Source organism: Ips typographus, linkage group LG4 (assembly GCF_016097725.1).
Source record: "Ips typographus isolate SLU linkage group LG4, UJ_Ityp_2.0, whole genome shotgun sequence".
Classification (NCBI taxonomy): Eukaryota; Metazoa; Arthropoda; class Insecta; order Coleoptera; family Curculionidae; genus Ips; species Ips typographus.
The window spans coordinates 10931711-10956292 of NC_138425.1; the positions used below are offsets into that span (position 1 = coordinate 10931711).

The 24582-nt window shown below is 34.3% G+C and overlaps 4 protein-coding genes across 5 annotated transcripts; 1 reads left to right on the forward strand and 3 right to left on the reverse strand.

Moving 5' to 3' along the window:
- Positions 1-1189: 1189 nt before the first annotated feature.
- On the forward strand, positions 1190-13909 carry LOC145728664 (obg-like ATPase 1). 2 transcript variants are annotated; one of them, XM_081979075.1, is made up of 11 exons: positions 1190-1350; positions 1829-2014; positions 8363-8419; positions 9259-9386; positions 9447-9622; positions 10263-10340; positions 11104-11201; positions 11812-11958; positions 12692-12788; positions 13430-13577; positions 13651-13909. In XM_081979075.1, the coding sequence occupies exons 2-11, from the start codon at positions 1830-1832 to the stop codon at positions 13734-13736; spliced, it is 1200 nt and encodes a 399-aa protein (XP_081835201.1). In that variant the 5' UTR covers positions 1190-1350; position 1829; the 3' UTR covers positions 13737-13909. The 2 variants fall into 2 exon arrangements, with proteins under 2 accessions (XP_081835201.1, XP_081835202.1); XM_081979076.1 differs by lacking the exons at positions 1190-1350; positions 1829-2014 and adding an exon at positions 2288-7885 and having other exon boundaries at positions 8359-8419.
- LOC145728666 (uronyl 2-sulfotransferase homolog pip-like) lies at positions 13897-16837 on the reverse strand. The gene is made up of 5 exons (XM_081979078.1): positions 15846-16837; positions 15250-15407; positions 14394-14534; positions 14168-14334; positions 13897-14079 (listed from the first exon to the last, which is right to left on the reverse strand). Exons 1-5 carry the CDS (start codon positions 16278-16280, stop codon positions 13943-13945), a joined length of 1038 nt encoding a protein of 345 aa, XP_081835204.1. The 5' UTR covers positions 16281-16837; the 3' UTR covers positions 13897-13942.
- A 138-nt stretch (positions 16838-16975) lies between these two features.
- LOC145728665 (dynein regulatory complex protein 9-like) lies at positions 16976-18371 on the reverse strand. Its single transcript, XM_081979077.1, has 3 exons — positions 17415-18371; positions 17235-17366; positions 16976-17180 (listed from the first exon to the last, which is right to left on the reverse strand). Exons 1-3 carry the CDS (start codon positions 18117-18119, stop codon positions 16977-16979), a joined length of 1041 nt encoding a protein of 346 aa, XP_081835203.1. The 5' UTR covers positions 18120-18371; the 3' UTR covers position 16976.
- Positions 18372-18698: 327 nt separating this feature from the next.
- LOC145727742 (uncharacterized) lies at positions 18699-24548 on the reverse strand. Its single transcript, XM_081977558.1, has 6 exons — positions 24387-24548; positions 20072-20195; positions 19760-20014; positions 19499-19702; positions 19222-19437; positions 18699-19160 (listed from the first exon to the last, which is right to left on the reverse strand). The coding sequence occupies exons 2-6, from the start codon at positions 20174-20176 to the stop codon at positions 18852-18854; spliced, it is 1089 nt and encodes a 362-aa protein (XP_081833684.1). The 5' UTR covers positions 20177-20195; positions 24387-24548; the 3' UTR covers positions 18699-18851.
- Between the last annotated feature and the right edge of the window lie 34 nt (positions 24549-24582).

The window sequence follows — 24582 nt, forward strand, 5'->3', positions numbered from 1 at the left end:
AAAAATATGTGTAAACTAACATGGAGGAAAAAGCAGTCGCGCACTATTTTTAAAATACATTTTTAACGCTTACAAAAAGATTCTCAACAACGAAATGAAGAGCTTGAGCTGAAGAGCTATAGAACGAAATAAGGAATTAATAGGCTCTAAATTATCAAAAAAATCTTGTTTTATGGAACTTGGTCAATTACTGGTGCATATTTAACTGTCAATGACTCAATTTTCGGTCTAGATCTGTCTCAATTTTCTGAATCTTCTATACATTGAATAGGTTAACACGATGAACTTTTTCTTAAAAAGATTTCCTGTCGGCACCTTATCCTTTAAGATGCCCTCATTATTTATCACCATTGATGACAGAGGAACTTGACAAAGGTTTTGTTCGAACTTGTAACGTAATATCGATACATTATCGTTAAAATTGTATTCGTTTCACCGACACAGTTGCAATTCCGGAAGTGAGAACTTTTGTGGCCAACCGGCTCTTTTGTAAACTGTTACAATTGCGGTTTTGTGAAGAAGGCTGTCACGGGCGGATGTGCACTTTTTGATGTCATCATTTAGAAAAACCGCCTTAAACATTTTGAATTTTCTTAATCTTCTCCTACTAGACATGCATCAAACGTTGATTAACAGCCCTAACATCCCTAATTATGTGTTTATATGAAAAAAACGATTCATGTAACATGAAACCATTATTTCCCATAATTTTCTACTGCAGATACTTTCCTAATGTTATATTATTTAAGCAAAAATGAAGGTTTGCCAAGAACACACGTTATAATTAAATGGTTATATCTGCGGAATAAATTGCTACTGGAATATGTTTTCCTTTTGTATAACATGCTAGTGATTCGCCGTTGAAATTCAAAATTCCCGGGAAATTATACCGTCATACCCATGGTTTAGAAATTTCAACACAGCTTTTAGATCCACTTATTATATTCACGTTTACATTGTTATTTGTGTGGGCATGATATCATCGAAAGCATAGTTAGTAGGTATCAAAATCAAATAAAAAGAAAAAAGGATAACGTAAAGAAAATTGTATTGTAACGCTCAAGTTAATCACGTAAACGGTTCATGTAAAAAAAATTGTCAGGGTGGGTCAGGTATCCTGTATAATAAAAAAATAAAAAAGTTTTCTAATGTCCAGGTTAAAGTTAAAGCTGAAATTATTGACAACACTGTACGCCGCTGGCAACATTGTAATAAAACTGTCACTTTTGACTTTCTAAAGAAGAAGAACGATGTACTAACCTAACCTAATTTAACCTCTCTAATCGGTGTTGTGTGTGTATTTTTTTAAGCCGAAAATAGTGTTTTTTGAGCCGCAAATTGCTGTTTCAAGTAAGTAGTATTGAGTATATAATAACCCGAACACTATCCCACCTTTATTTATTTCTCAACTGGTGTCATTGGATGCTAAATTAACCAAGTGTGTACTGCCTTTTATTACATTCTGAAGGCGTCTGTCAGGTTTTTTGTTTGGTAGCAACATCTCTAAAGTCTATTTTGTAAGAAAATTAATTATTATTTCCTGAATTTATTAAATAATTGCCGTAATTCTAAAAAATCTCAATATGGTTAGCCTATTTTCATTTGGTAGGACAGCTGCCGCCATCTATACGCTGCGTTATAAAATAGATGTTCAGGCCAGTGCCGGCTCCTATTTTTATTTTATTATGGATAAACTGGAGTAGTCAGAGGCGTACAATTGTGTTTACTAGTTCCGCTTTAACGCAGCTTTTAGCTTAACTAAAATCATTGTCGTAAAAGTGTTATTTTAAAGTAGAAAACTAAATTATATTGTTTTTTTTCTTTATAGAATGCCGCCAAAAAAGGTTCAGGAACCAGAAAGGAAACCCATGATTGGTCGTGTGGGTACCAATTTAAAACTGGGAATTGTTGGAGTGCCCAATGTTGGAAAATCCACATTTTTCAATGTTTTGACTAAAAGTTCTGCTGCAGCTGAAAACTTTCCCTTCTGCACCATTGATCCAAATGAAAATAAGTATTTTTTTAGTATTCTTCTAGCTTGTAAGCAGCAAGAATTTCTAGGATAACCTGGTCTATTCCTAAAAGTTAATTTATACATTTTTACTGCAACACTACTGTCAAAATGCATGGTTTGGCAATGCTGCCTCAATGATCTTTATTAGTGAATTGAAAAAATTAGGTTTTTATGATAATTGGCAGCACCGAATATTTTTCGTTTTTTTTGGTCTTATGAACTCAAAGGTTATACTTAACATTGTTGTCATAATAGTGTCATTTATAATCCAACATTGACAAACAATATTCCAAGGATTTACTAAAATAATAGCTTTAATTAAATAAGTTACAATGTCTTGTAATATAAAACCCAGCAAAATCAATTACTACATGCCGGACACCGCGGACATTGAAGATTTCGAAATCGATCAAACCGTTATAGCCAGAACCAGTTTTCTTGATAAAACCCCTCTTCTGGATTACCGTAAAGAAGAAAAACAACCTAAAAGATGCGATGAATTATACGCTTACACAAACTCTTATTATTGTCACACTGAAGATTCTGATCCCCTAAGCAAAGTAAACTCTTTACTAGCTCAAATCGATATACTTCAACAAAGCAGGGAAAAAGAAGAGAAAAGAAGAGTTTACTGTTATGATGCATACTCGGAAAAGGATGCTCACATACGGTATTTATCCTCCACCCCTGTTTCATTTATAATACTGGGGAAACCTGATATTGGACAACAAGCTCTAGGAAGGGAGCTAGCAAAACATTGGGGTTGTGTCTATGTTGAACCAGAGGATTTGATTGTGCAAGAGATTATGTCTGGTTCGCGAGCTGGTGAATGCATCGAATTTAATTTACGTTGTGGACGAGCAATTGGTATTGATATAATTCTCAAGTTGGTAGAGCGTAAAGTGAAGTCAGAAACTGCTAAACATAGAGGTTTTGTTTTGTGTGGATTACCAGTTATTCCCAACGATTTGTATGAAGAAGATCCTGCGTCATCTGAATCTGCAATTTTTACTGCTCAAGATATTTTTGAAGATCTTTTTAGTAAAACCGCGGACCTGTGCATAAATCCAAGCAATCCGCAAGTATCCATCTCCTCCAAATACCAAAGTGAACAAGATGATACAAATCAGTCTCAGACTGATGTTTCTTCCGGACACACTCCTAGTCTTAATCAGTCAAAATCAGAAGTTCACATTGGAAAAGACTATGAAAAGCAGTTAATGGTTCTGTTTGACTTACTAGAAGAACCGTATTTTATTATCTACATACAGTGCAGTGCAATCGATGTTTTAAACAAACGAAACAGTTACCGGTTTGATCCAATTCTAAACCAATTACATGATTTACAGAGAAGGTGTTATAATGAGGAATATCGAAATAGATTAGAACTGGACGAAGACATTGATATAATTGATGAGGCGTTTGATCCAAGTATTTTAAGCAGTGAGAATTTCCGTCTCAAACATTTAGTTCAATTACCGGGAGATTTCAGTGCTACCATTTCATCCCAATTAGACCAATACCATTGTGTAGCATTGAATTTTATTCAAAATCGCGTTCTAGCCCATAACCCTGAGTATTACATAAAAGTAGATGGTCGCACAAGTGTATCAAAAATGTTGACTCTAATCAAAGCTAGATTGAATGTTATGAATGTTCAGAAAGTTTTAGTTCCTTACAAACTGATTGGGAATGAAGGAGACTCGTTTCTTAAATCCGGTGTGACTTTGTCGTCTGTGGATACTGATACACCAAGACCAGAAATTGAAGACAAAACAGATTTGTCTCCAGAAGATTGTTTCAAACAGCTCAGAACGGTTCAGGTCCCGAGCAAGTCATACTTATGGTCTTGGAGCGAGTTTGGCACTAAATGCCCAGTATCAATGAAAATGGGGTATCTTCGTGATGGAACCGTCAAGTATGCAGTTCAGTTTATGAACAAAATATACTTCCTAACTGATGAGAATACTTATCAAACATTCTGCGATAATCCAAGACCATTTTTACTGCCACCATTTCCTCGATCTACGTGTAAAATGTTTATTTTTGGACCTAAACGAAGCGGACGCACAGCATTAGCTAATTGCCTTGCCTATTATTTTGGTGGAACTGTATTGTCAGCGGACACAATCATGCTTGAATTCATGCAGCAACGACAAGATGAATATTTAGAGAAAATTCGCCAGCAAGCAATAGTAGAAGGCATAGCCTTGTTGAATGAACAAAGAGCACTTGAAGCAGAAGAAGAGGAAAGAAACCGGACTGAAAACATAAAGGACTGGGTCAAAACTATAATCACCATGTTAGAGAATATGAGTCACATATTGAAAGATATGGAGTTAGAAGAGAAAAAGGATCACTTTGAAATCTCATCATTTCCAATGGCTATGAAGAAAAAACAAACTGATACATTAGAAGACTCCGAGTACGCTGTTGCCTTAACAAAACTGCGAGAAGAACTACAAGCACTCAACTTTCCTATATATGAATTAGACGTTGACACTTGGAAATCTTACATAACTAATCGACGAAAACTGTTACAGTATCTTCCTGCAGACTTAGCACAAAAACGCCGTCCAAAACCGGCAACAGTGTTTGATGACTTTGTAAAAGATTTTGTTGCAAACGCTTTGGCTCAAGCAGGTGTCAACGAATTTCACCTTACTGGAGGGGAACTTTTCGAACTATTTATGAAACATATGAAAGTTGCCGAAGAAAAATATTTTGAAGCAGGATTTGGTTGTGGTGGTTGGATAATTGACGGTATGATGTGTAATTTGAATATTCTACAACAGTTTAGTCCAGATTACAGTGGTGACGATATTATAGTACTAAAAGATAGTACTGGATATTTAGTAAAAAATTACAAGGAGCGTAAGTCAACTTATTTTAACAATTACCAGAATTTTTTTAAAGACATTGGAGTATATGCAGCATCTATGAGGTGCCCTTCTTTAAACTCCGATGATGACAGAAAAGGAATAGTTAAAAATATTTTAAGTGGTATTCTGGATGACGATAGTTTTTATGACGAAGCAGATGGATTCGATAAACGAATGGAAGAATATCAAACTCTCATTAGTACATTTAATCAAAGTTGGGAGGACGTGAATAAGTTTTATTTGGAGCGAAATATTACCCCTATAGAAATTGATGTTTCGGGAAAATCTCTACCTGAGCTCTTTGAGTTCACCATCAAAATGTTAATCGCTAAATACAGTTATTCTGCGTCGCCATTAACTGAAGAAAAACCAGACATAAAACTAGCACCTGAAGATTCTGAACCTGACGAAGAAGCTTCTAGTCCCACTGCAACAGTTGAATTCTATTACAACATAGTGCAGGAAAGAAAATTTGGCAATACGCTGTACTATTGTCCCGTGACTTTAACAGAAAATTTTGTGTTGTGGAAGGGGAGAGATGAGTTTGCTGTAAACTACAATGCGGAAACGTATCTTTTGAGTTCAAAGGAAGATATGGACAGATTTATAGAAGACCCAGTTAAATTTTTACCTTGTGGTTACCCTTTTCGCGTGCCTCCACCAAGAATTTGTGTTTCAGGTGGGTCGGGTAGTTGTAAGACCCATTTATCTAAATTACTTGCTCAAAACTATGGTCTTGCTTACTTAAGTTTTGAGAACATCTTAAAGAATCTGTATCATGTTGATAATAAAAGTACTTTATTTGAACTGGCTTCAAATTCATCAATAGCAACGTTACGTGCTTACTTAAATTCCGAAGCTGCTTTACCAAGTAATATTTTGACTAATTTAAAAATGTATTGGAATGATGAACCTTTCAAATCAGTGGGATTTGTTTTTGATGATTTTCCCAAAACGCATTACGATATAGAGTACATGGTGGAAAACAAGCTAATTCCAGATCTAATAATTTACCCTGAAGCCGATGAAACTTACTTAAAAACTAAAATGTTGGACTCCTACTTGAAGACTTGGCAAGAAGAACAAGAAAGACAACAGGACGAGTTTGAAGCAAAGTATAGTAAAGCACTAGAAAAGTGGCATGAGCAAAGATCAGTTCGCTTTGATGCTCTCATAGAAGAACGAAGAGAAAATAGATACACCAAGAAGTTAGTAGAGTTACCAGAACCGGATGTAGCTCCAGATTTAAAAGGAACATCGTTGGTTAGTTTTGACTCAGTTGCTGATCAAAAGGATATTGACGAAGTTAACAAAATATTGGATTTAGAATTTCCTCCTGTGGTTCATACTGTGCCGAAAAAGAACCCGGAACTTTTTATTGCAGAAATGGAGCCAGAAATTTTAAAAAGAATTCAATTTGGTTTAGCTGCAATTAATGGCATTCAAACACAGGCTACTAAAGAGAATATAGAATTAGTATCTATTGTTTTGGACTTGGATAACATACAGAAAACTGTCAGAGAAAGTTTCTTGTTAGTTGAACCGTTGAAATTCAGAAACAAATCGTATTTAGAATCATGTTACGATGTCTCTTTAGAAGTGGCTGATAGATTACTATCGTCAGGATATAAATTTTTAAGTAAATTTGGTAGAACCTGTCCTGTTCAGTACTACGAAGCTCAAATACCTATACAGATGTATCAGGTTGCGGTAATCAACAAAAATGTGTTTCCTGTGGTCCATAGAAGTTACGTCTATTTTATTATTGGAAAAAGTCATAGTGAAGGTTTTAAGAAAAATCCTTTAAAATACATTGACCAACAATTCAGATTGCCTTTAATCCGTTATAAGGTTGCTGTCTCTGGTCCTCCAAAATGTGGCAAGACAACGCTGGCAAGAAGAATTCAGAATGAGTTTGGTTTTAAATTGATAACACGCGGACAGGCAGTGAGATATGTGCTCAAGAATTTATACTTGTCTGAGTTGGCCAAAAATATGGAAGTAGTTTTAAGAAAAGGCTGGGAGTTAACCGATGAAATGGTAATCAAATCTGTGGAAGCTGCAACATTTAACCCAATGGCAATCACGCAAGGTGTAGTTTTTGATGGGTTCCCCAACACTTTAAATGAAACTAGACATTTAGCTTACGTTGATTTGGTTCCGAATTTAGTGGTTGACTTATTGGCCGATATATCACAAGTTTTAGATTGTTTGACCGCAGAGCCCCCTAAAATAACACTTCCTAAATTTGGTAGTGGTTTTATGCAGCATTTATACGAAGAGTGGTTGAAAGACTCGGAATTCTTTAGAAAATGGTTTGATCAGCAATATCAAGCTGCAGTGACTTTTTCAATTTCAACCTCAAACTGGTATGTGTGGAGTAAAAGTAGAGAGTACTTGCTAAGTACATTTTACGAAATCAATCATTATTACAAGCATGTTATGGATGACTGGCCTTTAAGACTTGGAAATATGTTGGTTACCCCTTTAGAGTTTTTGGAACGTCAGAGCAGTTATAAGACAATTTGCCCGGTGTGTTTACATGTAGCTGGTAATTTAGTCACTGGAGGTGATCCACCTGATAGAACCGGACTAGTTCATTACAGAAGTTATTTTTATTGGATTTGTAATGATCACATTGATTTGTTTTTAAATTCCCCTGATCAGTTTCTGCCGCCATACAACCAGCATAGTCTGCCTTCCGAATTCCCCACTAAAGTTTCTCTGACTGCTATTCCTTCGAACGTTTACGAAAATGGATCCTGCGCTGTATGTTACAAGGAGAAACGAATTATTATCAAAGGAGTACTCTCCTACGCTGCTTCCTTTAATAGTAAAGTATACCTTTTTGACACACCTGCATGTTTAAAAACATTTCTACAAAACCCCAATTTGTTCATGTTTTCTATCGAGTTTCGTACTCCAACTTACCCTGATTTGAAGTACAAAGAATTACCAATATTAGGAATGTTGGAGCAATACGTAGCGAAATATATTGTCCAAGGAGTGAGTTTTCTAGCTAAAAGACGTCCAGTAATACCCGGCTTGTCAATATCAGCATCAGCTTTAGTAGGATTGGGTCTGTTTCTAAAAGTGAAGAATGAAAATTTTAGTTCCATGAAGCGTTACTACGAAGAAGGTTTCAAGTTGTACAATGAACGTCGAGACAATTTGCTGAAGTATTTAGATTTTATGAAGAATTATCGAAACCCTTACATTTATTACGAAGAACCATTACCACCATTTGCTCTCCCACCTCCTTCAACTAAAACTCAAAGTTTGGCCACGATGGTTTCAAGAATTGTAGATCAATGCGTGGACGACATGGATATGTATTTAGTAGACACTGATCAATCAGTTGATTCTCAAGCTGGAGATTATTAATGTACATTAAAGTTTATTGTGTTTTTTGTAATAATATATAAGCGTTTTAAAGGAATCTAACGACTTTTTTTTCTTTACGTAGGGTTCCAGTGCCTGACGAGAGGTTTGACTACCTTTGTGAATACTTTAAACCACTTAGGTGAGTAGGAATGCATAACCTAACCCTAATTTCGGTTCGACTCGACAATTTGTAGCCTATTATAACATTATGTTCTAATAAACCGCCTCATTTCCTTATAATGAAATTTCTGGTGACGTAATGACGCGTTTCTCACGTGCCACGAATGTTTTGTTCCCATCGTCAGTCGGCGCCAGCTAAATTGGTGTGGCCACCCTCATTAACTCTTGATTACATTGTTAGCTCCCTCGATTTACTAAAAACATCAATGTTACACCAGTTTTTGGCTCCAACTATTTATACGCAATTACAGTTTCATAGTTTCGAAAATTACCTCCCTCAACTTTGTAGTCACGTAATTCAAAATTGTTTCCTAGAGTCGGAGTTGTGCTAAAGACACCGTTTAGCAATAATTTCAAATTATCCCTTGAAATGAGTTCAGGATTTGCTACGATTGCAGTCTTGTGCGTTTAAATACCTCCTGGCGGCTCACGAATACAGTGCGTTTTGAAAAAATTTTTAGAGTAAATTGCTGATGTTTAGTGCAAATTGTACGGTAGAACTCTTGGGACAATTGAAACCGTCCACGCACAAGTGTGAGATTTCTGGGTGATAAATTCTCTAAAACACATAATAACATGACTTACCGGTTTAAATAGGAAAGATCGACGTTATTATTTAATTTCTGGTCTTAAGGAGCGGTTTTTTGGCTAACTGATGATTAGGTTTGTACCTGTGTTGTATTGGGTTTCACCTCCACATTTTTACGATTAGACAATATTTGAGGCTATTTAACGGAGGGTTAAAACAGTTTAGGATCCTATTAATTGCACACAATAGTAATTACTAGTCTTTTGCAGCAAAGTACCAGCATTTCTTAATGTAGTTGACATCGCTGGTTTAGTAAAAGGTGCTTCAGAGGGGCAAGGTTTGGGAAACGCATTTTTGTCCCATATAAGCGCCTGTGACGCAATATTTCATCTTTGCCGTAAGTTTTTTTTTTAAGATCTGTTTGTTCTAAATGTTGTTGAGTTTGTTTGCTACTTAGGTGCATTTGAGGATGATGACGTAATTCATGTGGAAGGAGATGTAAATCCAGTTCGAGACTTAGACATTATTGCTGAAGAATTGCGACTGAAAGACGAGGACACTTTATTGAAGAATTTGGAGAAACTGGAACGAACTGTGGTTCGAGGCAGCGACAAGAAAGGCAAACCTGAATATGTAAGTTTTCTTTGCTTCGAATTTTTACACACAGACACTGTTAACGCTAAAAATCGGTTTCAAACAGTTCTTTCACAATCAATCAAAACTCAGAACAATATGACAGAAATGACGGACGATCGGCCACGCGTTATGTTTTACCCGACAGGAAAGTAACAATCCAAACAGAAATTTCAAATTCAATTATGAAAACGGTGACTTGCGATTTTTTTCGAAAAGATCGTACCAGAAAGGACAGGTCAGATAATATCAAGCGTTGGTTATGCTAATTATGGCGCATGCGCCACGTGTGGTCCATGGTTCCATTACCGATCTCTGTTGGTACCGTGACTTGGCACCGATACCTATCGCCTTTTTAACGCCGCCGTCGTCAATGTTATTTAATGTTTGTTGATATTGACAAGCTGGTACGATATTTGGGACCATTCATAATTTATGACAAGGCATGTAACATCTCTAAAGTCCTTTAATCATCTTTCTGTTGGATTAATTTTTTTGTTTAAAATTGCTCTTTCCAGGTGGTACTTGAACGATTCAGGAATCAATCAAAAACTTCTAATAACTCAAACTAGTATATTATTGTTAAATTGAATTGAGAATATGGTTTGTAATGTTATCCTGATTAATATATTGTTTTCAGGACACTTTAGTTAAAGTTAAGTCTGTACTAGTAGACGAGAAGAAACACATTAGATTTGCCGACTGGGATTCCAAAGATGTAAGTGTAATTTATACTTGTAACTCATTAAGTTTACTTTTCTGATAGTTTCAGTAACAAAATCAATGACATAGTACTTTGTTTTAAAATTCATGTTAATTCAATGCTTGTTAACTAACGTGTGTCGTGACCCTCATGGTGTAACACTTTTAAAAATGTTAATTGTAACTGGCAAATTGACATTTCTAATTCGCATTTGGCACGTCAATCGTGGTATGGCAATTACTTGACACGGACAACCTTCACACTAAAATATTTTAAAAAAGCTGCGTGGTCGTATATTATTATGCTAATAAAAGCCGACAGTACCACTAATACGTGGGCGTCGTTGGTACAGGTACACAATAAATAATAACATTGATTAAACAAAACGATACATGTACCGATGTTATCTAGCCGATGAATGATTCCATTTAGAGAAGGCTGCACAAAGGGTACCATGACTGCGTACAATGCTAATGTGGCATAATAATATCACCACCTGGAGATCATCTCCGTGGTTGTCGACATTGACACTATCGCGGGGTGCCGCACAAGGGTCTCCAATGAATTGCATATTGTTGTAAACTGTTTTCAATCTTTCTTGTTTTCTATGTCTGGGCGACGTGGTGTTTTTGTATCGTTATACTTAATAGGGGAAATTAATGGGGTATTTATGGTGTGAGCTGAGAAAAAATGCTGTAATTTTTATTTAGTATGCAATAAAATTTCATTAATTTTGCAGTGTAATATTACAATTAATATTTTTTGTATGGTATTTTAGATTGAAGTGTTAAACAAATACCTCTTCTTGACATCGAAGCCTTGTATATACCTAGTTAATCTTTCGGAAAAGGATTACATTAAGAAGAAGAACAAATGGTAAGTAATATTTTTTTCCATTTTTTATCGAACAAGCTATTTTCCGGACCGAAACAATGATTGATTCAATTTTGCCACTACTCTCAAGTCAAGTACTTTAAGATATTTTTCATGAATTAAGCGTTGAAACACCGTTTTCAATATATCAATTCGAGGCAGCACATTTCAAGAAAACCTCTAATAGCTCCCCAAAAAAAAATCCAAATAGCGTGCTCATTTTAATAAACGACTCACAATGCTGGAGTAAATTTCATTTTGTTAACATGTGACAGGCGTATCGAATCGGACAGGTAAACGAAGATTGATCTTTTGTAGTTGAAACAGTTTTTATAAACCCCTTGACTTGGCGGAGACGTTATCAAACCGCAAATGGATCAATCGATGACGTTTCGTTGACAAGCTGTTATTAGGTATTGGAAAGTTTCTTTAAGGCTTTTTTCACAGGCAACCGCATCTGTTTTCAAGTTAAAAATTTTCATTTCGTTCCGATATCAAAGCTGAATAGAATTTGAAATACTTACATGTTTTATACCGACGGTATTGTGGTGCATTCGAACCGCAAAATTTGCGGTCTTTTACATGTTAGAAAAATTTACAAAGGTATTTTTAGGTTGATAAAAATTAAAGAGTGGGTTGACAAGAATGACCCAGGTTCTCTAATTATCCCTTTTTCTGGAGCGTTTGAATACAAACTAGTTACTGAATATGAAGATCCGGTTCTTAGAAAGAAGTTCTTAGAAGATGTTGGAGTTCCTAGGTGAGTTTATCTATATTTTTTTCCTTACTAAATAGCTTCAATAAGTTCAACATTTTTTGAGCCGTAATGGTAGACAAATCCATTATTTTAAACACGTACCATTCAGACCGTAAGAGTTACCTCTAATAATAGGTTTCATCTTTGAACAATGAGATTTTCAGTCCATTGAGTCAGGCCATTCAGAAAAACTATATTAAGAATTCAGCAATTATTGCCATTAACTTTTTTGTGGTTTGTAAAGCTGAATTCTGACCAAGTAATCAGGGTTTACATAACATTTTACAGTGGCGTGTGTATTTTTATTCGTTCATATTTTCACGCAATTTTATTTAGGTTTCTTTTAAATTAACACAATAGTTTTGCTCAGCATTTGTAGTGATGCTGATATATTGCAGTAAAATTGTTAAATAATGTATGGTGGTTAGGTGCTCTTTAACACCACCACTGAATTTTGGTCATCATCAGAAATGATACCGACATAATACCATTTAAATGGTCAATTCATAAACAGGCGGACCTAGAAACGTATCTTGGAAGACCATTAAAATGTATTTTTGGGTTATTAGAGGCCGTCAGACAGACAGACTGACCCTGGCTTATTTGTCAATAAATGGGAACGGTTTTTGGTGTGTCAAGGTGCCGCCAAATTGACGTAATTTTCTTAGAAATTACGGTTGAAATTCATTTAATTCACTGTATTCTGCAAATTTTTTAATTTACTTTTATATTTTAGCGCATTGGATAAAATTATAGTCCAAGGATACAAAGCACTTCAGTTGGAGTATTTCTTCACCGCCGGTCCGGATGAAGTAAAAGCTTGGACCATCCAGGTAAATTTTGTTACTTTAATATCTGCAAAATATTCGGAGCAGTCAACGTAAATCCCTAATTTTGTTCGTGGCTCGACAAACTCGACGTAATGTAAAAGTTATTCTAATATTCCGAGTGCGCCTCGCAAAATAAAAGACCCAAAACCTATTGAATTGTCGCAAAGGCGAATGAAATAAATTACCGGGGCCCTGAAATTGTCTTCGGAATTTGCATGAAAATAGTCGATTCGCTGAAAAGTGGAGTGTTCTGGCATGGAATTTTCGACGTTGAATTTCGTCGAAAGTTCAAGTTTTCGTCTGTTTTATTTGAGGAAAATTTGCTTTTATCTGATTGGTTCGAATGGAACTCGCGTTTAACCAATTAATATAGATTATACAATTTGTCACCCTCTTCAAAGTTGTCTTTATATGTTAGTTTTGATTTTTTGATAGTTACCAGAAACTATCTGTATAAGATCTCCAAGTCTATCATAGATATTACCAGCTTTGTTTCTTTTCGTTCTAAAGAGAATGCGCTGATATCTCACTTCAAATATTAGTATTCTAAAAAAAAATATCATTAAATATTTTCTATGGTGTTCAACATAGTGGCGCCATCAACCGTCTGTCATACTAACCACGTACCTACTGTATGTTTGTAGAAAGGGACTAAAGCGCCACAAGCGGCAGGTAGAATCCATACCGATTTCGAAAAAGGTTTTATTATGGCGGAAGTGATGAAGTTCCAAGACTTCAAAGAAGAGGGCTCTGAAGCCGCCTGTAAAGGGGCCGGTAAATATAGACAACAAGGTAGGTATCTGTAATTTTGTTAGAATTTTCAATTCCAAACATAGATAGCTACATGGTAAATTTGAATTTGTAGGAAGAAATTATGTAGTAGAAGATGGTGATATAATTTTCTTTAAATTCAACGCTGGAGCCGGTCTGAAAGACGCCAAAAAGAAATGATTAACACTTTCTTTAACCATTTTTGTTATGGTTTACTTATACATCAACATGATATTCTTTTTTGCAAGTACGAATTGCTAGACTTTTAATTTGTATTTTTTCTCTAAATAAGTAATTGGTTAACAAGCTTTTCATTGTAAGTTATTCAGTTATTAAAGTATTGTTGTACGGGAGTAATGTTTTATTGTTTATTGAGTAATTGTTTATTATAGTCGTAATTTAGCTTGATTGAACAATCGGTTCTTGATCCAGTTATAAAAGTCGATTTCTTTGGTCAAGGTCCTCTCCAAAATAGTACGCACGTTTTCAGGTACAATTGGGTCTTTTTTGTGTTTATAAATATCTGAAAGGAAAATTACTGTTAAGACTCAGTTTTATGAGTTTTATTGTATTCATTCTATGCACAGTATAGTAAACTAAACTGTGTTTACCTAATAAGTGTTGTTCATAGGTTATTATGGCTCTTTTGAAGAACTGTGGAATTTGGCCCTCCAAAACATCTAGAGTGGTATTTAATTCCTCCAGCACACCTACAACTTGGTAATATTTTTCAACATTCTGCTTTGCTGTGTCAAAGGCCCATTGGTTGTTTAACAACCTAAAATATGCGGTATTTGTTTACTGTATTAGGGTTTCTGGACGAATAATGTAACTTACGTGCATTTAGGGTCATGTCCACAAAAGTAGGGTATAGTTAAATCGTAGGACTGTCCATTCTTAAAGTTACAGTTATTGTTCTCCCTTTGGATGCAATCGATGAAGTACTCATTTAAAGCCCTAGTGTTTTTTGAGATTGCTCTGAAAATCATTCAAAAACGTTGTTATTAGATCTTATAGCGCAACTTAAAAACTAAAAAAAAAACATTTTGTTTTTATAATTTTTATGATTCAGTGGTTGTAAAACTGAAAATAAAATTACAACATTTAAGTGATTTTACATTATGCTCGCATGTCTTCTGCGTACTGTGTAACAGATGTGTGTGGGATTTCAATAACAGCGAAAGGAACATTAAATTAGGTTTCTCCACTTAAAACTTTTATACACATTACCGTTTTCTCATACGCAATCCTTTTGATTTCTTGGAAACTGTACCTTCACTCTGTACTGTTGCTGAAAACAGAATTTTTTTCAGTAGGTATTACAAAGTGTAAATTTACATTCTGTCATTCTTTTGCTATAAGCAACTATTTTAAATTAAGCTTTAGAGCGAACGTATTTCGAAGTTTTACAGAAAGATTGCCTAATCATAAGACAATTTAATAAAATTTTGTGTTGGTTTCAGTATAACTTTATTTTGCACGATTTGTCTGCGAGCATTTGATTAATCTAGATTTAAACATTAAATCAATACGTTTAAACATACAACTGTCAAAAACATTTTCTATTAACCGTACAAACGTGCTGTTAGTTAATTAAACTTCAAATAAAATCAGCACGACACCAGAATTGAAACGGTACTACATAAATATCATGAATACAAACCCATTTATTTACGAAATACAGAGGGCTTACCTTGATAAAACTTTCTCGACGGGGTGTCTAATAAGGTTTATATAGATCGGCAACTGTTTATCAAATGATGTAAAATTTACGAAATACACTGTTCGGTCAAAACTTAGAGGAATGGCGAGGTTTCTTCTGAAGCCGTATATTTCATCCACCAGTTCTTCCTAAAATAGTATCAAATATCTATTGGCTGGCCTAGTAAATGTTATTGGTATTTGGGGTATGAAAGCAATGTTACTACTTTTACGCAAGAATTCTTGACCTTTCAAAAGAATGAAATTAAAACCGTTATTGGGTGAAATTGTATCTGCCGTTCATTGTTACATAAATCAGATATCTGTGTAGGTTGAATTACTCATTTAACGATTGCATATAATTTGGATTATAAGTCAGTTATATTTTGTAATAAATTTTATAACGAACATTAATAAAATTAAGATGGTAAGAAAGCAAAGCTTCGCATCATTGATGATAAATCAAGTTTCATGGTCAAATTTATGTCTTCTTTAAGAAGACGACCTTGTCATAACGTAGTTGTTTATCCTTGGGCAGTTTAAATAAATGAGTAATATAAAATTATATACATAAGTTATAACATTTACCTGCTGGATTTTATTTAATTTGCGCTTGTTACCACCTTTCAATCTGACATGCTTGAAATTGTTCAATCCTTGAATTTTCTCTAACAAGAAAACCAAAATCTCGGATCCACTTTTAGGGACAAAGTTTAGGAATAAGAAATATTTATTAACTTCATCCATTTTATCCAACTGAGCCATGGATTTGGTTACATGTTTAGTGTGCCGAATTGCTGTTGAAACAGTTTCCACTTTGGTGTTCTCTGTGGTACTATTACCAACACTAAATTTTACACTTAACAAAGATTTTTTCGGCAGACGATAACTCATCGGGGTCGGAGTTTTTTGACACTCATTTAAAATGCACTCTATTTTGTAAATGGTAGTGGCACTCACAAATAACGTAAAAACAGTTGTTAGGAACCATCGCACTTTAAGTCTTTTTCTCCGCCAATTCATACCGGCTCTCGACGATTTCTTTTTACTATAATTATTTGAGAATTATTTATTTGAACCGCACAGCACGAAACCATAATGTTACTGGGTCAAGCTTCTGGGAACATACTGCACACACTGCTCCTCAGATTACCTAAAGGTGAAAGGTATAAAGCTATGAAATTTCGCTTACCGGCACTTTGTTTTCGATTTCAGTTGTAATTTTGTTGTTTAATCATCAAACGGTTTTTACTCACTGAAACTATATTATAGATTTACTCTGAGAAATTCCTATTGTTCATAATAGCTTGTTCAGTAGTAATTAGATGCTTAAATGATGATTAGTTTGAGACTCTCTCGAAATGTATTATTCATGCACTTTGCGTAGTTCTGTTGGCGTGCATTCAAGGATTGGTTTTCACTTTTAATTTGGAATGATAATTGCATAACCGCTTAATTGATGACTTGGAGTCAAAGTAGAAATTTGGAAAATGGCTGCGTTGCAGTTGTTTTATTGACTTTTCGTGATCGTGCTTGTTTGCTTCCTTTTAGCATGAACTTGTTACACAATGATGTTTCTTACTAAAGCCATTTCGATAATTTTGCATTAAGGTAAAATACAAACTTACTCTATGTCATTAATAAAGTGAAATAATTTTTATTTTCAATTAAATTTTACATTGACAATCTCAAAACATTTGAAAACGCAACCTCAAAAGACTACTTCCGTTTTTCGTCTTTCTTCTTTTTAACTTTTTTATCTTTCTTTTTGTATTTTCCGAGACCTTTGCGTACCATTGTTCCACGCCACCATGCTTGAATTGTAGTGGCAGCTTTGTCTTTTCTCTCTTTGTCAAGCCGTTTTTTTTCTTGTTCTACTTTATATAATTTATAGGCCTCAATTTTTTCTTCACGAGTTAAATACTGCAAAAATATTTAATGGGAATCATTTGGTAGTTTAGTGTTTTATTGATATACCTTGGCGACCATTTCCGCTGTTTTCTGTTGCTGCGTTATTATAGCTTCTCGTAGACATCTGATTTTTTTATCGTAGGAGTTGCAATCACTTTCATATTTCAGTTTCCACATTTTAATTTGCTTTTGAAGGTCCTATAAGTAAATTTATAGACATGATAAGTTTTACAACAGTTAACTCACCATTTCTGTCTCACTGTATACATTACCCACTTCAAAATGTACTCGATCTTCTCTCTCAAAATCGTGTAATCTCTCATTAATTACCTTACTAGCATCATTTTCTTTATGTTCAAGTTTGAAATCATTCATTTCACTTTTTGACTTTATCCACTTATCTAAATAGGTGTTTTTAATAGCAGCTTCTTGCATAAAATCTTCAATTTCATCCTTTAAATTACCAATTTTTACCATGGTATTATGGATTTCTTTCCGAAACCTTTCTCTATCTTCATAGTAAGAGTTTTGCAACTGAACATACTTAACTTCTTTCACACCCACCTCTTCTAGAAACTCAGCTTCTTCCAGTTGCAGTTTGTTAAAAGTCTCACTAATTTCAGACAGTTTTCGAAAAGTGCCTCGAGATGTTAGTTCTTTATAAGTGCTTTTGATCGTTGATTGAATAAAGGAACAATCTTTACGAAAATCCAATAAATCAACGCATTCTTTGGAAGCAGGAGGGAGTACGTCGTCGTTTTTGATCACGTTGCATTGTTCTTCTATTGTTTGATACTCTATGGTGGTTTGTTCATCTTCAGACCAACCGTTTACGTATTTTAAAATGGCCAACTTGTCAAGAGTTTCATTAAGTACGTTAAGAACAATACTTTTGCTTACATTTTCATCACAATTTGTGGGTGACTGACTAGTGTGTTCTTTGAAAGACATTTTTGTAAGCCGCACTGTATTTAACTGGTATAGAAAGTAGTTGCTGATATTGATCAAACTGTTCTTGGATGTAGTGTATTGATTATACAATAATACCGTTTTTGTGTGTAATTTGGTAGGTTTTACAAGAGGAGACTATCCAATAACCATGTAGCCCTTAATGGTACAATCTGTAAAAATCTAAAACCACAATGTATGTTGAGAAAATTTGTGCATTTTTTGTTTTTCATTAAATTTGTTAATTAAATTATAACAATTAAAGCAGAATTAAATCCCTTGTTTTGCCTAAAAATGTCTTCAGATTACAGGGATTTGCTGGAAGTACTTAATTAGATAGAAACTACAGACTTCTGCATGAGAGAATAAGTTAAGTTCCATAGCTCTTTCCATACAGTAGAAAACTGTTTATGAATACCACAATACCATTAAAGTAGGATATACTTTATATAGTACACAGTACTACCAACAGATGGCACTCTCTGACTACTTTCTTGAGTATTCACAAAGTTTTACAATATGAATTAAACTATGATTTTCTCAAATGAGATGATGCAGACAGAAAAAAACCAATAAAACACCTTTTTAGGAAAGAAAATGTTTTTATTTATCGAATTTTCACAATGAAACTATAATGCCAAATAAAACCGTATCAGGGCAACCGTTCCTTTGCAAAAATCCAAGAATACTTAATCAATTAATCTAGAAAATACGGATGGCCGTCTAAGACAGAATTTACAAAATCCCATCAACATCAAACCCACTATCGCTAGCATACAAAAATTCATACATAGACCCTGCTAAATCATCAATCTCTTTTTCCTGAGAATCTAATTTTGAGGCTTTCGATTGTCGTCCAGTTCTCCTCAACTCGACGTCTCCACTTTCAAAGTCATCTTCAGTCACTCCGGCATATTTTTCCCTCACATCTTTCATGATGCAAGCCTCCAGTTTTTTGTGTTTATAACATTTGAAGAAGAACATTGGTCTGATTAGTTCTCGGGACAATGGAGATTTGTCCTTTTTCACTTCTGGTACGCATTGCTAGATAAACGTAATAAGTTTAGTGTGAGTGATGTTGGAATTAATTATTTAAAAGACTTACCGAAAATTGCTGACAAAAACTGACTCCATCTTGCATGTCTCGCTTTAGTTCTTCATTTACTGGGAGGTTTCCAATTCTCTGACTGATCTTGCTGAAGTTAGGTTCTAGGTTGTCGTCCAAGTATCCCAGCTCTTGCATGACGCAAGTAACGTTACGAACTCTGCCACTCATTTTTGAAGTAATTGCCTCAATTTGTCCTCTAATATCCATATCACGCTATATAAAAATTGGTTCAGTTGACACAGTTTATTGTAGTTTGTAAATATTTAGTACATACCGACATTCTGCTACCACCTCCATAGAATTGTTGCCCTCCAAATGGATATCCTCCATAAGGTGAGAATGGGATTTGTTGATATCCAGGATATAAAAATGGAAAGCCACCTTGGTAGTTGGATCCACTGAAAGCCATGGGACTGTAAAAGTTGTTGGGCATACTTTGAGGACCATAATTGGCTGGTCTAAAGGCTGCCTGAGAGTTCTACAGCGAAACAAAAATTAGAACCAAATGATCACTTAGTAACATTAAGTTTCTTACAGGTCTGAAAGCCATAATGGCTTGATTAAGCTTTTCTATGTCAAACCCAGGAGCGTTGGCATTAGGGTAGACGGAGTTAGCACCAGGAAATTGCGCATCAGCTTGAGGAGGTTCTTCTGAAGGTGCTGGTGGTGCAGGAGTCGTAGGAGCTGGAGGAGGAGTTACTGGCTCCAAGGAAGCACACTTGGCACAAGCTGCTTTCATTTCTTTCCGTATTTGACGTACTACTTCAGGTCCAAAACAACTCTCATAAATCTGGAAAAATTATTTAAAAATCAACCTAATTTACCACAATTTAAAACTGAAACTTACCTTCATCATGGCATATTTTTTAATAAATCGGTCTTCGCTGCCTCCAAAGCCCTCCACCATACTAACCCCTAGGATCACACCAAAAATTACCACAGCGGTCTTCATGGTTGCGGTATGTAATCCGCTGTAATCAAGAGGAGATTAGATTAGATTAACGTTCATTCATGAAAAGTTCATTCATTAAATAGTATAATTTGTTATTACTGTAGAGAAGTTTGTTTATAATTAGACAAACGTTTTGTTTATGTTTTATTACTACACAGTGCAGAAATTGAAGGTTTATTTGAATGAAAAATTATGGTTTATTAATAACGTTCCAGTCTGATTTTTAGATAATTTTTGAAAAACTATTTCTCTTTTGCTGCTGTTTTCAACCTTGATTTTAATGCTAACTCTAGGATGGGAAGGAAGGAAGTGTACAAAAGTTTTCAAATAAAACTTTCTTATAAAGTAATTTCGGTTAAAATACATTTTAGATTTCCCATGGAGTAATATAACTTCTCATCTAAAACCATTAACAGTTACAAAAGTAAAATTTTACTTCGTCACATCATCTTAAAGCGTTTTAATGACTAAAGTTCATGTACCGTGTTATTTCACTATAATAGATGTAATAACACTAATACCCATGTAATGAACATTAATTTAGCAATTCTTATAAAGTTTTTAAGACATTGAAATTACCAAGCGTCATCATCATCGGAACGTAGATTATTAGGTTTTGCCTCTAAACCTAATGTTTTCATTATGCTTTATACGCTCTATTCTATTTCTTGTCTTCAGGTTCTTTAACCAGTTCTATTGGCCACCCATAAAGCGGATTATCTAGCATCTCCGTAGAAATTAACAGATAAAGACTGAAGAAGTATTTTATCTAATGACTTTGAAACTCTGTGAAGATTAAACTCTTCAAATAGCGCAAAGCTGGCAAATTGCCAAAGCGTGCATAATTTCCTGAGATTGGTCAACATTCCAGATAATCTCATTTGTATATTATTATGCAGGAATCTATTTTCTTAGTTATTCATTCATAGCATCGCTAATTACGCATATATTTAGTCAGCTATCTCATCTAACGTTCATTAATAAAAAATATTGTTTATAATCTACGGTAATTGTTTATAAGTTCAATTGACCGTGGTAAACGTTGTCACGGCTTTCATTCATAAACTGGTACGGCATAAAAACAATAACAATAAAGTGGACGTTGTCGCATTGACCGTGAAACACTGACCTGAACTTAAAACGTTGGTGAAATTATTATAAACATATCGGTTTTTTTTTTAAAAGATCTGGTTTTTTGGGAAATTTACGACTATTTAATGTTTAATTGAACTGGTATCCAAACAAGGTTTAAACTCAACTTAATAATGTTTATTTTATGTTAATTTTTAGGGGATACTGCTATATTTGTATGTACCGTTATACTTTAGTTCTAGCAACTGTAAGTTTTAAAAGAAAATGTCCATGTAAATAATTTTATCTGATTTGGTATACAGAATGCCTCCTGAAAGGTTTTGGTTCCTTATCATTTAGTAGGAACAAATGATCCAATTAGAGTGTACCAGAAATAAGGTTTAGTTTAAAAGAAACAGAATCTTTATGGTGATTTTCACACTTCACAACCTTTATATTTGAATCTTCCCATATATGAAACCAAATAAAAAGTATTTTCTCTTTTCTACCAGCAAAGCTGATTCTATAGACATTTAAGTCCCAACATTACATTTTACTTAACACGTTGGATGTGAGAATATAGTGTTTGTTTAAGAAAGGTAACTGGGTACTTAAACACGTTTGGTTGGAAAAAATACCAAAACTCATCTGGTACCACCAGAACAGTTACCAGACAATTTACATAAATTGACATTTCCTTTTAGAACCACATCCTGATGAATCAGTGTACATTTAAATCGTGGAACGTGTATTGTTGCGGAAACACTCGATTTAAGATGTGGACAAACAAGACTTGTGTATATTCAATGAAAAACCAAGCTGGTTTCTTTCCTTACCTATGAGACCGTTATATGTATACGCATAAGTACCAACGACCTCACAGGCTCTTTGGTTTCCTAAGATCGGAGAGAATTTTAAGTACCGTTCCATCTGGTTTAGCGAGGCGTTAATCACGTGCTAATAGGAGAAATGGTAATTGGTTTTTCATCTATTGTTCTGATCCAAAGTTTATTAGCAGATATTGTGGTTGTGACTAATGAACTTAACCGAATACGAGAAAAAAATCAGAGTAATATTAACTTGACGGGAATTTACTTAAGCTGAGTTGAGTGATTCTTTTTTATGCTGAAGCAATCATAAAACATGATTATGAAACAATATCCATTAATTTTTCATGAAGATGCTTAATGCATGTTATGCTTTTTTACTACACGCACAGTATTCTACAGCAAATAGTTGTGGTTGATTGAATTTTTCAAGACAATAGAAAAATTCCAAACTATGTGATGGTTCATTTAAACTAGTAGTTTTTTGAATAATAATAAGTATATAGACTGTGTCACTTATAGTTAGTTAATAATTGTTTGTGAGATAAGAGTTTATGTAAGTGACCCAGTATTATAAATTAATACATATTTAAATGAGGTTTCATAAGAATCTCACAAGTTGGGGAATTTGAAGAACAAAAGAAAATAATTGGATAAGTTGGTATAGCAGATGGTTGTCCACATTCGCACTTAAGACTAGAGTTCATATTATAATGTTCGTGAATGTTGTTGCTGCTGTTTAAAAATGGTGTTGATATGCTAGCATTTCTGTTATTGAACTTAATAGCAGTCAATTTTCAATAAATTGATTGAATAAAATGTTGAATTTTGATCAATTCAACCATCAAGCAAATTACTTCCCTGCTCCAGTTCTTCATCCTTATTACAGGAAGTGAAACATCTTGTCGTTCATGTTTGCAACCATTAGTTTTTTATTATTATGTTGTTAAGGTCACACAACATCTATTTCTTTCCCATTTTTCGCCATAAACCAACATTCTCACGGCTCTACGAAAATAGTTAACTTCCTGCAGATTTTCCCTGAAGATGAGATTCTGCTTCTATGATAATAGTTTCACCATCACGCTCACTGTGTAACTACACCTAAATGATAGGTTAAATAAACGAGTGTGGTCTGAATTTACTGCGTACATATTGGAATAGATTAATTGCTCCGGTTTAAAATGTTAGAGATAGTTAAAGGATCGCTAATGAAGTTGAAATACTCTCTAGTTGGCTGCATGTTAATGGTTGGTAACTCATTATAATGTTGTTATGTGGTATTTGAAGAACGAGACACATTTTATGTCTATATTTGTTGAACCTCTTAGGAAAAGTATAACAGTTTTTTTTAATAGCAGTAATGACTGTCAAATATAGGTATCGATATTACTTTCAATAACACACCTAAACGAGAAGTGCTAAATCCATTAACGACTATTGTATTTTTTTTCTCAGTAGCGTCCTGGCTTTTCTATAACCATTGTATTATAACAATGTTAATTAAAATAATTTACCGCCGCTGTTCGCAGTAATAATAAATATGATTAGGTTTTTAATACAACTACTAGTGCTACTTAAAACCCACTACACGTTTGTTTAAAATTCTGACATCGTCGAATTCTTGCACTCTGGTACAGCTAACGGTTCTTATTGTTTGCAAATTTTATTAAATTAGGCTCAGATTCCTTTCGATATGGGAACGTGTTAAATGCCAATCAAAAAGGTGAAACTATTTTATGCTTTAAACTTCATACAGTATTTAGCTGCCTGTTCTGGCATCTTCATGTCTGGCAATAATAGAGAAGTTCCTGTAGCTATTCTATGTATGTAACTTAAAAATCAACCAAAAACAAACTACATCATTGACCTGTTATTGATTCTAATGAGCTTTTACTTTAAATAGTGATTACCTAGAGATATAGCTATTATTGACTGACTGCAATTTATATGCATTTTTATAGTCTCAAAACTAGTGTACTTATCAAATAAAAGACAATATACAAATTAATTTCTAGTTTGCATGAATTATAATTTCTTCTTGAACCAGCTCATTTTAGAAAATTGATGTTTGTAGATAAGAAAAATTGTAATATCTGTATCTTCCAAAAACTTTAGTTTAACAATAATTGTTTATCCAATCGCTGTAAATTAAGCTGCATTTATGTAAATATTATAATACTTCTTGAGAGTTTTTTAGTTTAATATTAGCTTGGTTTCTTTTAGACAAACAATTAATGCTAGTTACTATTAAAAAAAAAACCATAAATAATTAAGTGTCCCTTTGAAGCATGTAAAGCAAAGATACTTACCGCAAATATCAATTTGTCGATGGTTTAGCACTAAAGATTACAAGCCAGTACCGCTAAGAAGAACCAAGGAAAAACGATTGACAGCACGGACGTCGGACGTGCGGAACGCGGAAAGCTTCTTCGACGACCTTCCTGCTGGTCTTCTTTATATCTGCCACCACTTCTTCGTAGCCGCTACCGGTTTAATGATAAGAGA

Coding starts and splice junctions, on each gene's coding strand:
- LOC145728664 (XM_081979076.1), top strand. CDS start 2,347: ATGTCTTGTAATATAAAACCCAGCAAAATCAATTACTACATGCCGGAC. Junction 9,623..10,262: donor AGAAAGGCAAACCTGAATAT/GTAAGTTTTCTT, acceptor TATTGTTTTCAG/GACACTTTAGTTAAAGTTAA. Junction 11,202..11,811: donor ATTAAGAAGAAGAACAAATG/GTAAGTAATATT, acceptor AGGTATTTTTAG/GTTGATAAAAATTAAAGAGT.
- LOC145728666 (XM_081979078.1), bottom strand. CDS start 16,280: ATGAATTGGCGGAGAAAAAGACTTAAAGTGCGATGGTTCCTAACAACT. Junction 14,535..15,249: donor GTCGAGAAAGTTTTATCAAG/GTAAGCCCTCTG, acceptor AATGATTTTCAG/AGCAATCTCAAAAAACACTA. Junction 14,080..14,167: donor CTATGAACAACACTTATTAG/GTAAACACAGTT, acceptor TTTTCCTTTCAG/ATATTTATAAACACAAAAAA.
- LOC145728665 (XM_081979077.1), bottom strand. CDS start 18,119: ATGTCTTTCAAAGAACACACTAGTCAGTCACCCACAAATTGTGATGAA. Junction 17,367..17,414: donor TATACAGTGAGACAGAAATG/GTGAGTTAACTG, acceptor ATTTACTTATAG/GACCTTCAAAAGCAAATTAA. Junction 17,181..17,234: donor CAGCGGAAATGGTCGCCAAG/GTATATCAATAA, acceptor ATATTTTTGCAG/TATTTAACTCGTGAAGAAAA.
- LOC145727742 (XM_081977558.1), bottom strand. CDS start 20,176: ATGAAGACCGCTGTGGTAATTTTTGGTGTGATCCTAGGGGTTAGTATG. Junction 19,703..19,759: donor CCATTATGGCTTTCAGACCT/GTAAGAAACTTA, acceptor GTTTCGCTGTAG/AACTCTCAGGCAGCCTTTAG. Junction 19,438..19,498: donor GAGGTGGTAGCAGAATGTCG/GTATGTACTAAA, acceptor ATTTTTATATAG/CGTGATATGGATATTAGAGG.